A 19,531-nucleotide genomic window follows, 5' to 3' on the forward strand; every position below is an offset into this window, starting at 1 on the left:
TAGATAGCCAGGCAGCCAGAGTAGGAGAAATAGCCACACACTGCTTAAAAATACATTGCAGCTCTCAAGGAATGAAGTCTATTTCGAATCAGTGTGAGCCTAGTGAGAGCATTAGCTAAGAAGAGAGAGTGTAACAGGCACCTGCCACTTGGCATTCCACACAGTTAGCACAGAGAGTGCTTCTGAGATTACAATTCAATTGGGCTGCAGTCCTCCATTAGAACTAGGAAAATACACAATCTTCCTTCTCCCACACCATCACATGCAGACCAAGTGGATCTAACAGGCAATTATCATATAGAGCATCTGGGGCCATAAAAGGGAGAACATTAAAGTCTTAGTTTGTGGTCATCGTATAGGATGATAGGGTTTTGGCAGTATGCTGCACCAATTTATAGCTTTCCCCCACGTCCAAACTATTTAGTTAAATATGCCATTCCGTCATTGACATCTCATAAGCAAAATCCAACTCCTCAAACTATAAACACTAAAAAACAAATAATAATACAAGTAAACTGCTGCTGGATGCACCAGATAGTCATGCGTGTGCACGAGTGCATGTCTAATACGACAGCCAGCCCCCCTGCCAGCCATCTGAGTAGCCACCTGAACGACTGGTGACAGTAATGTAATGTGGAGACGTTACACAGAAATGTGACAAATGTCACAGCTGGTCCAGAAAGGATGAGGGATGTCAGAGCTATTGGGGGCTGAAGCCTCCCCCACCTCTCCCCCTACCAGGCCACCACAAGAGTCAATGGGGGGGGGGGGGGGGCAGGAGGAATGGAGGGAAAGGGGGAAAAAAAGGGACTGGCATTTGTGATTTATGTCTCCACGCCACAGGGGATTTGAGCCACTGATAACCTAATACAACTCAGGGCTTAGCTGCTCGATTGAATTAGGGTGTTTCAAAGGGCTCTTTTTTGCTGCCATGGCTCTTTTGTTCTTAAGTTTTTTTAAAATGATATCAGAACTAATGAAAACCATCTTAGAGAGGGGAATAAGGAGGGGAGAGGAATAGACTGCCCAGCATATGTTTACGCTCCTGTTTAGACACATTTTATTTAAAAAAAGGAAAATTGAACAACAGATAACATCACACTGCCTGTTGCTGAATTCTGACTGCTCCAACTTATCTTCAACTCGAAATACAGGATACATGCACTCAGCTCAGTTCCAGTCATCTGAAGCTAACAGCTTGCCATCAAACATTGCCACAAGGCAATTTACTAAAGCAGAACCAATTGCAACCTCCGTTGTTGACACAATACAGCCACTATCAATAAGATACTTGTATGATTCACAGATGGGAGAAGAAATCTGGTTAGGACTCAAATGGAACCCGATTGTGAAGCATGATTCCATCTGGGGGCTATGTTCCTCTGAAAAGACTGTATAGATGGAGCTTTCCCACAATACAGCTCTGACATTAATGAAACTTTATTACGACATCTCCTAAGAGACAGGGGTTGTTGGCCTGGGAATCAGCATGTGGCTCTATGGGCCTCAACAAGGACGTGGCAACGCCAGCCCTGAATAACTACTTAAGACCCAGGGAAGATAGCTGCTAGCTAATCAAATGATGTTTTCCATGAGCGCCCATTGTTTTCAATCAGTCACAAGCAATAGAAGCTAGAGCAACGCTAAGTGGAGGAGAGCACTTCTCATAAGTAAAGCGAAATCATGTTTGTCTTCTTGCAGCTGGATGAATTTGTCAGCTTTGCTTTTAGCCTTATTAAAGCCCTCTCAAAGTCAATGTTCCGTGGATAAAGCATGTTGCTTGATTAGGACAGATAGGGGGAAAAAAAGAGACAAATATTAATGGCTAGGGAAGACCTGTAGAGAAACAATTTAGAGATAAAAGCACAATCAGCGTTCAAGAACCTATTCCACATAAAACAGGCTTCTTTAGATCTCTGGGCTGCTGCACATGTGGAGTGGCTTTTGACACGCCAGTCGGGAAAAGCCCGCTCATTTGGCACATGGAGAAGTGGTTTAGTGCGTCATTGGTCATATCCTTTGCATGGGAACACTTCCAAAACGCAACGAGTGACACGGATACCCTGTAACACGGGTCAGTGTTAGAGCGAGAAAAAACATCAGAGCTGCATTACAAATGGGAGAAAAGAGGCACTTGACACTTCACCTTGAGCTAAAAAGAGTTACGTCACACAGCTGTGTGCAGTGTGCCCCTCCTACACTTGTGAGTGGGATATAGGTTATGCAGCAGGCAGAGCTATTCAGGCCTCACAGCAGTCATGTTTTCCCACACCCACACTACAGTCACACCAACACAAGGTTTAAGGGAGCACTAAATCCTACTGATCATCTACGGAGGGATGACACGCTCGTGATAATCACAGGCCTAGCTTCTACTGAAGGTCTGTACTTTCACGGCATGTGGTGCGGATGATCGATAGAGAAAAAACAGGATTGAGAACAATGCATTCTACATTTGTGAGGATGTTTTACCACTGCCGCTGAAAGTTAGAGTGACAAAAGAATGTTACACTGCCAGTCTGCCACAGTATCAGCTTTATGTATTTTCTCTTTATCCCTGAAGTGAGACTCAAAGTCGCAGGTCGTTTCTCTGACAACGCCATATGGATCCTCAACAATGTTACGAGGGAGCTGCTGCACAAACTTGCTCTGTATTTGGTTTTTTTGTGTGTTTTTTTTAAAGCACTTTCTATTCTCATTCCAAGGTTCTAGAAACCCGAGTGACACAAAACATATTGCGTAACGCCGAGCCAAGAGGCACGCAGCACTTTGGACAGTAGAGCAGCAGGCTTCTCACTGAGGCGGAGCCTTTTCTTTATTTTTACAAACCATTTATTTCATTTGAGCTTACTGGGCCTGAACAGGTGCTTCTCTACTTCTAATGTAATATCACCTAACGTCAGGCCAGAAACCCAAGCACAATGCTTCACCATCCTCCTAGTCTCACAGGAATACCTTCTGTACTCTACCTTTTCCGTATGATCCCCTATTTTATTCCCTTTTTTAGCCGATCATCCCTTTCTTTGAAAGAATGTCTCTTTTTCGACTCTTGCAGTTCCCTGTGCACTCAAGTGGGACCAAGTCCCACCTTCTCCCCAGAGAGCCCTTATAGCATACTGAGGACCTCGGCTGGAGGGTGGCTGGCCCACATTCAGGCACTCTTCATATTCAACAGATATTCAAGATTAACACTTGAGGATACGCTTGACAAAATCCAATTTCCTTTCTCTGCTCTCTTTCCCTCTGAAATAGATCTAAAGAATGTAAGGAAGAGGGAGTAGTGGTTAAGTTGTGAGGAGGAATGGGCTTGTTGGTCCACTAGATGCATAAAAGGCTGAGGCACACACCTGCAGAAGTTGTGTTTGGGAGAAACACAACATGTAGGCCAGTTGAGAACAAGTTCTCATTTACAACTGAGTCCTGGCCAAGATAAAGCAAAGCAGTGTGACAAAAAACAACAGAGTTACACATGGGATAAACAAACGTACAGTCAATAACACAATAGAAAAATCTGTATACAGTGTGTGCAAATAAAGTAAGATTGGGGAGGTAGTAAGGCAATAAATAGGCCATAGTGGAAAATAATTACAATTTAGCATTAACACTTGATAGATGTGCAGATGATGTGCAAGTAGAGATACTGGGGTGCAAATTATTTAAAAAAATAAGAATATGGGGATAAGGTAGTTGGGTGGGCTATTTACAGATGGGCTGTGTACAGATGCAGTGGTCAGTGTGTGGTTTGCTATGCTAGAGAAAGGAGACAAAAACGACAACTACGAAAAGTAGGGCTTGACATAAAAACAACAATGTGAATCCAGTGAGTATGACCTTTTGATTTGGGTGTGTGATTTATAGACAGTAAGGAAAACAAAATGAGGCAGGCCCAGGACCCAGCTGTACATAAACAAAGCAGGGAAGTTTGATGTGACGAGGATGACTTGATTGGGGTCGGAAGTGACATGGCCTCAGATAGCCTTTGTGTGGTGAGCGTGTACACAGAACGCAGCACGTCAAACCCAACAGCTCTGAGACTGACAATCGAACTTGCAGGCAGGCAGGGTGGAGTCTTATGTCACCCTGCCATCGCTACGGGGCTTTCCACCTCCCATAGCAGGAGAGGGAGAGAGGGAAGGAGTCTTTACATGGACTTCACTGCAGCCTGACCTGATTAGGAGGTCACTAACAGAACATGACACCACAGCTTTGTATTGACACAGTACAATGTCACAATCACAAAGTCATTGCCAGTTTGCTCAAGCTGCAACATGAGGAAATATTAACCTGCCTGGTTATATTTTAGCACAGATGTGAGAGCAGAGTCAACATTCCCAGACTGTTTGAGAGTGGCGAGCTAGCGTAGACTTGCCCAGCCCCAGTCAAAAGGGAACGTCACCAAGTTGTAAACACTTCCCGTCAGGAAGGGAGCACTTCCTTAATCCTGGAGCAACCCTCTTGTTCCTTATTTTCCACCAAACAAAAGCAGACAGTCAATGGCCTGGTTGCTTTACCTTTGGTCCAATCACTGCACCAAGCAATTTATATGGTGGCTGAACTATATTAGGCCTACACCTAGAGACAGAGTAATAAAACAGTGTTACATGTCATACAGTAGTAACTATAGGGTATTACGGAAGGGAAAACAGCAGGGCACACTCTCGAACCCTACTCAACCCTACTCAAGATCTGTGTCCTACGAAGCCTAGAGAGACATCAGTGCCCATCCAGTCTATAATGAGAGGTACGGCTAGTTCCCCAGTGGTGCCCGTGTCTATGGAGACCACGACCCCACTGGCAGACACACACACACACTCCAGCCTCAGCACCTGTCAGTGAGCACAGGTCATAGGTCAGCTCCACTGTGAAGGAAGGGCACAGACCTTAAAGAGCTCCACTCTACCTCCCGGATAGTAAATACAGAAACAGCGCAGCTTAACTCCCCTCTACACTATATGTAAAATTCCTATGTTCTACACACAGAAAACCCAGCATAGGTCAGATATGGCCAACTACGTGGGAAGAGCAGCAGTGTTTGGTGTACTCAGAGTTGAGGTTAAGGGCCGTCCTACTGTTAGCTATCAGTGGGGCGGTTAAAAATACCAGTGCTTCACGCAGGCTTTCTGTACATGCCCTGGATGGCATGAAACCTCAGGGCTCAATTAGTTTCCTTTTAATCCGTGTCTGATGATGTGCTCACCCACCAGGGCTTCCCTTACAGGTTCTACTACACTGTTATTAAACAAAACAGTGCCATGTGGCCACAGACAACTGTCCTGACTACAGTGGCCAATAACTCCCTGCCTACAGGGCCGGTATTATGTGACCTGTTGGGTTCACATGAGCCATACAGGTTGTACAGCTAAAAGCCTAGAGAAATACACAGTGGAACAGCTACAGTAACCCTCTTTAGGAAAAAGAAAGAGAAGGGAAATGTTTTAATACAACTGTTTCCACATCTCAGGACTATAATTGTACATGGGGGTTAATTTATTCAAAACATTGTCATTGTGATAAATTGGTTAACAAGTCCCCCCCCCAAAAAAAAAACTAAATGTTTTGTGACTGACAACAGATAGGTGCAGTGAAATATGTTGTTTTACAGGGTTAGCCATAGTAGAACGGAGCCCCTGGAACAAATTAGGGTTAAGTTCCTTGCTCAAGAGAACAGATTTTTCATCTGATCAGTTTGGGTATTCGAACCAGCGACTGCTTGGTTACTGGCCCAACGCTCTAACCGCTAAAAAGCAGGTGAAGACTCCTCTTAACCCATTGTACACCTCTAGTCATACACCATATGCTACTCAGTATTTTCAGTATTAGGTATGTATGCATCATTCAGCTTTCAAAAACACCCAATGTCTTTACAAAGTTGTATAAACCTCTATAAAACAGTCCACTTCAATATCAATGCATAATCTCTTTCCTGACCAGATCAAAATTCCACATCTGAGTTTTGTCCTCATGTGATTCCTCCATGTGGTAGTGTAGTCATCTTCCCCATGCAGAATGACATCATCCTGGTGGGTTGAGGCGGGGTGTAATTAAAGTTAGCTTTGTTGGCCCAGCAACAGCAGAGGTTCCTTCCTCCTAAAGAGCTCTTCCAGGATTCCTGCCTGGGCCATAGGAATTTAGAACTAACTAACTAACTAACTAACTAACTAACTGATTCCCTGTGCAACTGTTAAGGACAGAATATGATAAACCCGTAAAAAAAACACAGAAAGGTATTGTTTGAAGAAAGAAAAGAAAAACACATGGCTGCCCAGTCCACCTGGAAATGCTTGACAATCTGTTGCTGGAAAACAATAGTGCCAGTTGCCAGGGCAGCTGGGATACCTTGAAGAGTTCAACAAATGGATGGCCCTCTTGGACACTTCAGAGAACAATAATATGATTGATAACTACCCAACAGTCCTCTAACTGGACTACAAGGAGATGCTGCGCCAAAGCAATCATCTTAGACCAGGCTCAGCTGTAATTATGGGGAAGTGTATCCATAGCAACCAACAACTTTAAAAAAAAAAAAAAGTGTGGAAAGTGTTAATTTCCTTGTGAAACACACCCATTGAAAATAACAAATGTTTTGCTAATCTTTAAATGAAAAATCTAAATTTTGTCCCCTGCCATTGGACCTAACTTTCAATTCTACATAGTATCGCTATCTAGGCTCTATGGTAGGGATGCACGATATATCGGTGACCATAACGGAATTGGACTATATCAGCTAAAACTCCCCGGCCAATGTCTAGTTTAACGCTGAGGTGCAAAAGCAAGGTCAAAGCTGATGTGCATATCTATATAACGTAGGTACATGACGTAATGACGTCATGAAAATGTTGCGCAACACAGCATTCCTAAACTTGCCCACAATGTCTGCTGTGTGGATCGAGCAGTCAACAAGTCGAGCAGTCATTTGAAAGAGTAAGAACATTTCAGCGAGACAACTTCAATGCGAAATCCATTAAAGCAAAGATAATGGAATTCATTACACTTGACAATCAACCGTTCTCTGAGCACCGGTACACACTACCAAGTAAGCTATTTTTCAGATTTTGCCCTACCGGAGTGATAAAGGAATGTATATGTTTAAAGTAATGACTAAAGGATTCCACCCTGAAATCATTTAATTGTATGAAAAGTGTAAAGTAATAATTCCATAATGTGTGTGACTAGACCATTGTGTTACTATTTCGCAATATGAGCTGGGTAGAGTTGAGACATTCAAGGCCAACTGAACTGTCGACTGAAACTGACAACAGGAAAGAGGGCCCTTCCAAGGCTCTTTGACTTCAGAGTACTCTCTAAATAAAGAACTAACATTTTGCAGAATTCTGAGACTTTGTCAAATTCTTCTATTAACCAGGTTCTTACAAACGTCTGGGAATTGGTCAAAGCTATAGTGATAGTCGAGTTCAACCATTGGGATAAAAATTATTGTGACAGAGTTACACAGTAATAGCGTCATTGCTATTAGCGTCATGACATACATACAATTGAAGTCGGATATTTACATGCACTTAAGTTGGACTCATTAAAACTCGTTTTTCAACCACTCCACACATTTCTTGTTAACAAACTATAGTTGTGGCAAGTCGGTTAGGACATCTACTTTGTGCATGACACAATACATTTTTCCAACAATTGTTTACAGACATTATTTCACTGTATCACAATTCCAGCTGGTCAGAAGTTTACATACACTAAGTTGACTGTGCCTTTAAACAGCTTGGAAAATTCCAGAAAATAATGTCATGGCTTTAGAAGCTTCTGATTGATAAGGCTAATTGATATCATCTAAGTCAATTGGAGGTGTACCTGTGGACGTATTTCAAGGTCTACCTTCAATCTCAGAGCCTCTTTGTTTGACATCATGAGAAAATGAAAAGAAATCAGCCAAGACCTCAGAAAAAAAATTGTAGTCCTGTTTATCCTTGGGAGCAATGTCCAAACACCTGAAGGTACCACGTTCATCTGTACAAACAATAGTATGCAAGTATAAACACCCTGGGACCACACAGCCGTCGTACCGCTCAGGAAGGAGACGCATTCTGTCTCCTCGAGATGAACATACTTTGGTGCGAAAAGTGCAAATCAATCCCAGAACAACAGCAAAGGACCTTGTGAAGATGCTGGAGGAAACGGGTACAAAAGTATATTTTTTCACAGTAAAACTATTCCAATATTGACATAACCTGAAAGGACGCTCAGTAAGGAAGAAGCCTCTGCTCAAAAACTGCCATAAAAAAGCCAGACTACGGTTTGCAACTGCACATGGGGAAAAAGATCGTACTTTTTGGAGAAATGTCCTCTGGTCTGATGAAACAAAAATAGAACTGTTTGGCAATAATGACCATTGATATGTTTGGAGGAAAAAGGGGGAGGCTTGCAAGCCGAAGAACACTATCCCAACCGTCAAGCACGGGAGTGACCCCAAGCATACTTACAAAGTTGTTGCAAAATGGCTTAAGGACAACAAAGTCAAGGTATTGGAGTGGCCATCACAAAGCCCTGACCTCACTCCTATAGAAAATGTGTGGGCAGAACTTAAAAAGCGTGTGCGAGCAAGGAGGCCTACAAACCTGTCTCCGTTACACCAGCTCTGTCAGGAGGAATGGGCCAAAATTCACCCAACTTATTGTGGGAAGTTTGTGGAAGGTTACCCGAAACATTTGACCCAAGTTAAACAATTTAAAGGCAATGCTACCAAATACTAATTGAGTGTTTGTAAACTTCTGACCCACTGGGAATGTGGTGAAAGAAATAAGCTGAAATAAATCATTCTCTACAATTATTCTGACATTTCACATTCTTCAAATAAAGTGGTGACCCTAACTGACCTAAGAAAGGGCATTTTGACTAGGATTAAATGTCAGGAATTTTGAAAAACTGAGTTTAAATGTAATTGGCTAAGGTGTATATACACTTCAACTGTACATACATACTATGGAATGTTGTTTGGGTCTTTGCATGTCAAAAAAAGATACTGTCAAAGCCATACAAAAAGTCTGCAAACAAGAAAACACCGGCCACGAACAATGTGTTTACGATACCGCGTTGGTAATGAAGCATAATTTGTTCGACTGCAACTTCGTAAGTAGCTAGCTTTAGCTTGGTACCTAGCTAGCTACAAATACAAATACAACCAACCTGAAAACAATGACCAGTAAAAACTTCAGTCATTTTCATTATTCTTAGCAATGATTTAGGAATCCTTGTGAGTAAGTATTAGCTAGGTTGCCACTTGTGGTTCCCCTATTGAAATTGAACTTCAGTTCATGAAAATAAAAAGCTACCCAGCTACTAAACCCTGTTGCCCAAAGCTAACGTTATAAGCAGTCAGCTAGCTTCATCTGGCTAGTGAGGCTCAACCTGACCGGGTTAGGTGTTGTGAAGCTAGCCACAATAAGTATTAGGCACAATAGTTGAATTTGCGGTAATATTCAGGTTCTGATTGGTCAACAAGCTTATTTGACACATCAAATAGTATATTTTTTTGACACCAAAGACCCAAACTGCGTCCCATAGAAATCGAGGTTGAGAATGAAACGACTGAACAACAAAACAGCACAGCAAATAAAGTGAAGAAATAGGTTTTGATTATGTTTTACTGGTAATGGGGACATACTTAAATGCCAACAAAATGCAAGGCAAGTAAGTTAAGGCAAGTCAGTTTACAATGACGGCCTACCCCGGCCTCCAAGTGTACTAAAATGCTTAAAAAGGCCTTTAAAATGTTAAATATCGGTATCGTGTTTTTTTGGCAAGGAAAATATCAGATATCGGTATCGGCCAAAAATGTCATATCGGTGCATCACTACTCTCTGGTCATCATGAACTCATAATTTTTTAACTGTATAGTTATTTACTGTATAGTGTAGTTACTCTGTTAAGCATTAAAATAGTAAAGGGTCAGCATGTTTTAACTCCTACTCTATAGGCCCACTGTACTCTGTGCCCTCTACTCTGTTTGCCTGGACCATATTCCATGTGTACCAGAAATAAGAATGAAAGAGAACATTTAACCTACCATGGGTGTTACATCTGGAAATGACTTTCACATAGCAGACAATTAAGCAGCAATTACAACCCCTTTCAGGTGACACTTACAAAGCAATTCCTTTCAGACGTCTTCCTTGGTGATACAGTGTAAGTAAACAGGCGTGTGTTTGTGTGGAGGTGGGAGTGGGAGGAGAACTGCACTTCCTGTAATGCTCTGACATTCAGCTAAAGCCAGCTATCAGAACCTGTCAGCTTCCATCTGATAGTAAGACAGGTATGAGACTGCTCATACGTCTAGAGACACCCACGTGTCACATGATGGATTCTGGTGCCCGTCCACCAGGAGGTCAGATGCCCCGGTAGTGTTTACTTCTGACATTTCTCCTATCACTACAAGGACAGAGAGGAGCAGAGTAGAAAACAGAACAACAAAGAGCTAGGCACATCCCCCTGAAGAGAGGATTGCCAGAGTCAAGGCTTTAAAGCAAGACTGAGATAGTGAGGGAATGAAGATGAGGAAAGTTCAGAACCCCAAGCACTGCTAATCTATAGGCCAGTCAAACAGCCTTGATTTATCCACACCAAGAGACTGCTGCTGGAGGGAAAATCACCGTAAGAACACACACACACACACACACACAAAATCAGATTGGAACAGAAAGACAAAGGGACACGCGGTAAAGCCGCAACATGTCTATTCCATGGGAAATTAAAGAGCATCGGTTCAAACCCCCACACGATGCTGAGACGCTACTCGTAAGCTAATTACACACAACTGTCCCTTCAATGACTTGGCTAAACAACACCTGATTGTCTCACAGCGCCTGCTCTGATTCCATTATCTGAGAAGTGATCTGGGCTGGGGAGGCTCAGGCAGCTTAGATATGATCTGGGCTGGGGAGTGTTGGGGAGGCTCAGGCAGCTGAGATGTGATCTGGGCTGGGGGGTGTTGGGGAGGCTCAGGCAGCTGAGATGTGATCTGGGCTGGGGGGGTGTTGGGGAGGCTCAGGCATCTGATGCCCACTTGTAGCAGTCATCATTCCAACACGCTCAAATATACATGTAGAGTAGAGAAACACCATGCGTATGCAGGGAAAGACAAAGCATAGAAACGAAAGAATGAGTGAAAATGGGATTTTGAGATGAACAACCGAGAATGGCAATTGAGACAGGAATCGGTCTCAAGGACAGGAATAAAACATGTTAATGACAAAACAAATAAGCCATGGTCTCCCTGGCTGCTAATGCATCACTTGACTTTATGAACCGCTGAGTCAAAGGCTGTTAAAAAGGTACATGGAAGGAAAAGAGGGAAACAACCATGAAATAAATCTGTCAAATCTAATGTCCCATTCACTCAACTGCTTCCGTGGGCCATGGTGGGAACTATAACATGGCTCAAACACGGCTGCATAGGGTCTCAAGGCCAGAGCAACCCTGGTGTCTAGGACAGTTTATGAATTCAGAAAGCCACACAGCAATATATTTAGCCACATGATTTTACAAGGGAGACTTATGCACTATCACTTTTGTTTACACATTTCACAAGTTGTGCATGTCATCACTTTCATGTGTCCTTGAGAAGTTAGTGCCGAGTCGAGTAGACGAGACCATGCCAGGGGGAAGAGCGATGATGAGAACATTTAAATTAGCTGGATAATAATTGATCATCTCCCTCTACCATGAAGGTCTTGTCATTATAAAACAGGAAAACATATGGAAAAAAACAAAAAGAAACAATCAAGCTGGTGCTCTTACCTGTGGCTGGCTCCTACGTGCTCGTCGTCATAAAAGAAAGTCCATAATAGAGTCCATCAGGATGGACAGTAATGGGGGAGGCCTAAGTTTCATGTAATCACCATACTGTACATTGTATCATTGATGAACTAAGGCTTTCACCCCCCCCATTTAACTGAATGAAAAAGCTTTGGAGGGTTAAGATTAGACAAAACACTAGACGGCATAGACTCTGCTATTGGCAGCACAAGCATTAGGTAAACAGTTATATAATTAGCATCCACTAGTCAAGTAATTAAAATATCAATGGGGTTCAGGCTGTAACAAGACAGTGGTGTGGTCCTCTCTTCCTAGCTCTCTCTCTCCCTATAGTCAGCATTCAAACACTTCACTCCAGCCAGTACAATTGACTAGCCGATTCAGTTCCTGTATAGTATCCATAACTTGGAAGAAATGGAATTAAGATCAGAATCCAAGCATTCTTTGATATGCTGTAGGCCTAAACTAAGAATAATACATGCCTTGATATGCCACTACGTTACAAACTGTGAAATATCTTTATAAATAACATCTCATGTCAGAACAGGGCTGTTTGGAAAATCAGAATCATCAGATGAAACTGCCTGACACTCAAGGCCTGTCTACACCACCCCTACTCTGTATCTGAACAGAGAACACATACCGTTTTACTGAGAAACCAGCTGAAAATCATATGTTCTCACAGTAAGGGTGCAGCAAGGATTTTACATATCCGATTTTTCACGTTGACATGTATGTCAAACAAAACCCAATGATATCAAAGTTACACAAACCATACAACTATGCAAAAGGACTACTTTGAACAATTGACTGAACATTTTACAAAAATACATTTACTTGAAGAACAGTGCTTACTAAGTTTGGTAACAGTGACAGTTTGTTTTGTAATTCCATTACCAAACGTTGACGAACAGTCATATTATCAGCTGCATTTTGACAAGGGCAGAGGCTAGTGGTATTATATTAGAAAATCCTCACCGTGACAACCTCCAAAACTGATACAAATTATGATGACCGTCTACGAAAAACAAATCCACAACAAGTGGAATACATACAGTGTAATACCTGATAAGCCTATTTGCTTCTACAGGAAGTTCTACTGGAAAAGGAATAGGCTATTCTACATGTCTATTCATAACCATCAGACTTGGGGTCTCTCACTACACCAAGATCAGTTGGGGTCTAGACAATAGATCCTTCTGGAACAGTACCTGACAACATTACCTTGGCCTGTCTGTCGGAAAAGCCAGCATGTGTAAGGTTGAAGGCCTGTGTTTAGCCGAGTGATCAAACTCGTGGGGATGGTCTGCTCTCATTATTACTTACCACCCCCCCCCCCCCCCCCTCCCATTTGACCACAGAACTAAATGAAAATCTAGTCTTCTGAATCAGAATCCCTCTAACTCACCCAACCCTCACATGGATGTGATACAATTTCAGCATATTATTATGTTCATGTTCGGGAGTGCAACATTTTAAAACCATTTTACTGAATAACCTGCCTGGCTGCCTGCTCCTCCAACATGTGCACAGTGCACTGCAACAAAACAAAAAAGGGGGGGGGAGAGACAGCGGCAACAGTATTTCTCTGCTTGAGAATTCCATCCCTAATTGACTACCAAGATCAAAATAAGCCCCAATTAACAGGAGACAGCGGTAATCTGTTTAATTAGCCAATAGCAGTCAGTTGCTGTGAGGAAACAATCTTCAGTTTCCAATTATTTTAATTTGGTCAGCTCTGGAACATTGTTTATCATAAAATTCCAAAAACCCTGCATTGTTGAATGTGATGTCAACTGCATACGAGAAACTAAAAGACCATTTCTGAATACACTAATTACTGTACAATTACTATATGGAGGTTTTCAAGCTTTTAAATGGCTTGCCAATTGCCATGTTCCTTTGGTGCACGACACTGCTTACTGGTATATTTTAATGACCACTAGTTGAACTGAAATAGAAAAACTCCTATGGAATGGCAGGCAGGCACCCTCAACACTAAACAGACTGCACCTTACAACAGGTGTGAAAAGAGGAAGTAACCTGTTTAAGGGACTAAGGAATTTCATAACAGAATTGTAAACGTGCAGCACTACTTTGTATACTTGCATAAGGTTTTGGCTGTGCTCTAACTAAACTACTATGATAGTGTCTGATGTAGTAAGCTTGAGTAAACAAATACCTGGCAACAGGTGATTAGTTAGTGCTTCAGAACAGGGACTAGCAGACTGAGTTATGCAGTATGGGTGTTATCAATGTTGAGAAATATTTACGCACTTTTACTCTCACACACACACTTATGCTTTTCCTGGGTCTACCTCCCCTGCCTGGGCTGGAGGGAGAGGCATGTACATTCATAAACAGAATCACACTCTTCCTTAACCTCACTGACATTGAATGTCTCAGGTTTCTTCAAGTGTATGTTCCTAAAAAGCAGTAGGCTTCAAGGCACGTGGTGTACACTGACTGCGCAAGCATTCTTCTCATCGGTCTCCGGTCCACACACTATCTGTTGATGACAGGGACAGAGTAGACTAGGGTACAGAGATGACAGAGTTGTAAAAGTGTAGATTTTGCTTGGTGAGCAGAGAGTTGAATGAACCTGGTCTGGATTATTTGAAAATGTGCATTTGGGCACCTTCACACAGGCCCAGTTCAAAGGTGTGAGAGAACAGTGAAATATACACTGTGTAGTTCTGCCCGTTTCAACAATCCATTTCCTGTTTGAATAAGTCCCCACATGATGGAACGTGCTCTGATCCACCGCTTTAAATGGTAACCAATGCATTTGAATAGTGAAAATGACAACATCACACACCTACTGAACCATCTCTTTAATTGAACCTAGGTGGAGAGATTGTAATATCTTACACTTAAGGAACTGTACCGGCATATGGCAGAAAGCGTATGACATCGTGTGGTAGAGCGGTTTGCTTTAAAGTTGTGAACAGAGTGCACCATGGTGGCGGTGGAGTTACGGTATGGGCAGGCATAAGCTACGGACATCGAACACAATTGTATTTTATTGATTTGAATGCACAGAGATACTGTGACGAGGTCCTGAGCCCCAATGTCGTGCCATTCAACCCCGGCCATCATGTTTCAGCATGATAATGCACGACCCCATGTCGCAAGGATCTGTACACACTTCATGGAAGCTTAAAATGCCCCAGTTCTTCCATGGCCTGCATACTCACCAGACATGCACCGATTCAGTGTATTTGGGATGCTATGGATGGACAGCATGTTCCAGTTCCCACAACTTCGCACTGCCATTGAAGAGTAAGGCAACATTCCACAATCAACAGCCTGATCATCTCCATGCGTTGGAGATAAATTACGCTGCATGAGGTAACAATGGTAGTCACACCAGATACTGACAGGTTCTGAGCTACACCCCTACTTTTTTTTAAGGCATCTGTGACCAACAGATACATATCTGCATTCCCAGTAAAATCCATAGATTAGGGCCCAATTAATTTATTTCAATTGACGGGTTTCCTTACACGAACTGTAACTCAGTAAAATCTTAGAAATTGTTGCATGTTGAATTTATATTTTTGTTCAGTGTACTTGAAGTAGGCTATTTTGCTTAGGGTAAATCAAATAAATGGTTTTGGCCAATTTGTACCCCCATTTTATGGCATTGGAATGATTTCATAATGGAAGCAGTGACCGTGTAAATAAGAATTTGTTCTTAACTGACTTGCATAGTTAAATAAAGGTTAAAAAAATAAATGGGATCCACATGTTCATCCGACTGTGGGGAAAAATATGATTACGGGCTTCTTTGCCAACATACAGAACTATCAATTTCACTGAAAGGTTAGAGTTTGAAATATTGTAATAAACTTCATGCTTGAAGACAGCATGTATCTTCCTTTCACCTACCGACATGCAGGCTACTACACTTCTTTATCCAATGTGTCAGTAAAGATTTCTGAGCTAGAGTCCTCATGTACTGTGCAGCTGTTGTCTGTCTGACTGGCCCAGCCATTGACAAACACCTGAAAATAACTACACTGAACAAAAATACAAAAACGCAGTGTTGAACCCATGTTTCATGAGCTAAAATAAAGGATACTAGAAATTTTCCATACACACAAAAATGTACACAAGTGTATTTTACATCCCTTAGTGTGCATTTCTCCTTTGCCAAGATAATCCATCCACCTGACAGGTGTGGCTTGTCAAGAAGCTGATTAAACAGCATGATCATTACACAGGTGCAACTTGTGCTGGGGACAAAAGGGCACTCTAAAATATGCAGTTTTGTAACAACGCCACAGATGTCTCAAGTTGAGGGAGCGTGTAATTGGCATTCTGACTGCAGGAATGTCCATCAGAGTGGTTGCCAGAGAATTGAATGTTAATTTCTCGACCATAAGCTGCATCCGTAGTTTTAGAGAATTTGTCAGTATGTCCAACCGGCCTCACAACCACACACTGCGTGTATGGCGTCGTGTGGGTGAGTGGTTTGCTAATGTCAATGTTGTGAACAGAGTGCCCTATGGTGATCAATGGGGTTACGGTATGGGCAGGCATAAGCGACGGACAATGAACACAATTGCATTTTATTGATGGCAATTTGAACGCACCGAGATACCATGACAAGATCCTAAGGCCCATTGTTGTGACATTCATCCACCCACCGTTTTCTCATGTTTCAGCATGATAATGCACGACCCCATGTCAAAGATCTATACACACCTCCTGGAAGTGGAAAATGGCATGCATACTCAGACATGTCACCCATTGAGCATGCTTGGGATGCTATGGATTGACATGTATGACAGCGTGTTTCAGTTCCCACCAATATCCTGAAACTTCACACAGCCATTGAAGAGTTGTTGAACAACAAATCAACAGCCTGATCAACTCTAATAAAATGTGTCATGCTGCAAATGGTCACACCAGATACGGACTGGTTTTCTGATCTATGCCCCCATTTTTTTTAAAGCCATCTGTATTCCCAGTCAATTGAAATCCATAGATTAGGGCCAAATGAATCTGTTAAATTATTTCCTTATATGAACTCTGTAAAATCTTTTGTTGTATGTTACATTTTTTTCAGTGTAGTCCTGCCAGTTTCAATGATCCCTTCCCTGTTTGAGTAAGTCCTCACGACAGTAACATGATCTGATCCACCACTTTCAATGGTAACCAATGCGTTTGAATAGTGAAAATGACCACATCACATAACAATTGAACCATCTCTTGATGAACCTAGGTGGATAGAATGTAACATCTTACATTAAAAACAAATCTATGAAGCAATTTAGACGTGTTCAAAGTTGTGCAGGCTATGACGCCGCATAGGCTACACTGTTACTGATGTGGGATATTGGAGAGGCAGGCTAAGGGCAAAAAAAACGTACCTTTTCTTTATTCTCATTTTCAGGAGGGGGTGACGTGGGTGATTTAACGTTCCCAACAGCAACAGCTTGGGCTATGATACCGCTGCCCGGAGCAGAGTTGCTTTTCTCGATTGTTTCCACCTTTATAAGCCGGTGCTTTGGTGACACATACTTTATGTCCGGCGACCCCCCAGAGCCCAGACCAGTTCCAAACGAAATATTTCCTCCTCCCGTGTACGGATCTTCGAAGTCCAGTTCCTTTTGTAGTTTGTAAGCAGCAAGAATGTCCGGCTGTGCGGGGCTTGGATAGAGAGAGGTGGCCCCGGAGCTTGGTTGTTGGTAGCCAAGCGTACCGGTCACAGCGGCGTGACAATATCTGTAGTCTGGTTTCGGGGGCGCCGGAGGTGGTGCTTTGGTAGTTTTGAATCCTAGGTGTTCCCTGAACCATCTGGCCATGCTGCCAGTGCATTGCTCACAAGTCTATTTAAATATTTCGTTGCACCTTTCCTGACAATAGCCTCCTGTTTTCCTGTGCGTTGTTTTTCTATAGGTCACCTCGACTGGCTTCTGAAATGTTTATCCAGCTCCTACTCCTCTTGGTCAGCGCAGTTTCCACTGACGAACGCAGCCACATGCACTTTCTGAGCTACCGCAACTCTGACACTTTCGCTCTCACAGCAGAGCGCTCTTTGGCTGTGGCGAGTCCTCTCCGCTACGCAACATGGGAGAGCTCTTTTGCAAGCGTGGGATACGTTTCCCTGTCCTCATACCGGAGAACAATCACTGCCACCTACCGGACTGTTAATTTAGCCTACTAAATGCTTGGTTTTACTTGTAATATCCCTGAGGTCATTACATTTTGCTTATTTGTTCCCTAATAATATGCCGTTGTAGTGGATAACTTAGTCAAAAGTCCCTGAGCCACTAACAAGTGGGATTAAAAATGTTTAAAACGCGTGCAAAGCTGATATTTAGTGGTAGATATTGGATGGGTCTTTTGCCCATTTAAAAGAGAAAAAATAGAATTTAAAAATCAATTTCATACAGGCAGACCTGATTACTGTAGGAGCATATAATTGTTCCAAGGTGCAAACAGCGAGCATACTAAGAACTGCATACCTGTGCATTCCTACTTCCTGGTCACCTGTGTGCCTAGTGACCCATCATACAGTGCCAACTAGTGTACAAAGACAAACTATAGACTACACAACCACAAGGCCAAAAAGGCTCCTTCAATGATTTATAATGTGGATGAGAATCATGTGAAGTACAGGTAGGCTGCCTTCATTCAGTAACATGAGAGTTCCTTGTCCCTCTTAGTGTCCATGTGTATGCAAGACCAAGGATTGTTCAATTACAGTAGTTGGACTTGAGGGTAAAATGCCCTGCTCATGCAAACTACACTTTCATCTCCAGATGGTCATTGAAGCATTGCAAATGCATTGCAAATGAACAGTGAGGAGAGAGGTTAGTGCCGGCACACATCTCTCCACAAATCCCTCCCTTACAGAAAAGTTCAGAGAAGAGTATTGGGCTTTGCTCCCACAGAGGGGAAAATCTGTAATGAATATTATCTATAAGAACCCATATTTAATGAAAACTTTAAATCCTACACTATCACACTTTGTAAATTACATTCTGTGTGTACTTGTCTGGAACTGCATTGCCAAAGGATCACTGCCGCTAACTCACGTTCCAACCAAGATGGATGAATTGTGGAGCAGACCGAAGTATAGGGGCGATTCAGCATTACTTGGAGGACAATGGAATGAATGGAACTGCATCACCACAAACAGGCAGAGAGAGAAGAAAACTAAGTCTCTCCAAGGGCTGCTCCCCCATCAGAGGGACATTGAGATCATGTGGTAAACTAATTGACTTTGCAATCAGACAAGTCTTATTTCCTTTAGATGGAGACGCATCACAGCAATATTTTTTTTTATTACCAATACCATGACAACATATCACGTATTAATCTGGCTTTTTAAAATCAAGACAAACCATTGAAAACTAAAGACTTAAACATTTTTTAAATATTTTTTTTAAAGCTAAAAATATGGGGTAAATAATGTGTCAACAGTGACAGTTGGCCAGTTTGTTAATGTAGGCGTAAGCCCTGGTAGATGCCAGCTCTGGGAGACAGCTGACCCGGAGTAGCTTGACGGTTTCATACTTCTGCTTAATTGACTGGAGAAAAAAAGGGGTTTCAGTTAAACATTGCTGTGTGGCCCTACAGTATATCGCTGGGCTAGAAGTCATCTAAAGGCTGGGCTCACCAACTGTTTCATGTTGCCATCATTCAAGCACTCCAGCATCTTGGCAATGCATTGCATCACAGGTAGCAGAGAGTCCTCTGTGTAGCCCATGTAGTGCTGCAGGGCTGGGGTCTATGGGGCAAA

General features: G+C 42.5%; 1 protein-coding gene across 3 annotated transcripts in view; it reads right to left on the reverse strand.

The window, feature by feature from the left end:
* Positions 1-17,920, reverse strand: part of LOC109886935 (SH2 domain-containing adapter protein F) — a 115,011-nt gene extending 97,091 nt beyond the window's left edge. For all 3 annotated transcript variants that reach the window (XM_031810358.1, XM_031810344.1, XM_031810352.1), the window contains exon 1: positions 17,154-17,920. In XM_031810358.1, the coding sequence (XP_031666218.1) occupies positions 17,154-17,588 (435 nt within the window). In that variant the 5' untranslated portion in view covers positions 17,589-17,920. The remainder of the gene's footprint in view (positions 1-17,153) is intronic.
* Between the last annotated feature and the right edge of the window lie 1,611 nt (positions 17,921-19,531).

Source organism: Oncorhynchus kisutch, linkage group LG3, assembly GCF_002021735.2.
Source record: "Oncorhynchus kisutch isolate 150728-3 linkage group LG3, Okis_V2, whole genome shotgun sequence".
In the NCBI taxonomy this organism is placed as follows: domain Eukaryota; kingdom Metazoa; phylum Chordata; class Actinopteri; order Salmoniformes; family Salmonidae; genus Oncorhynchus; species Oncorhynchus kisutch.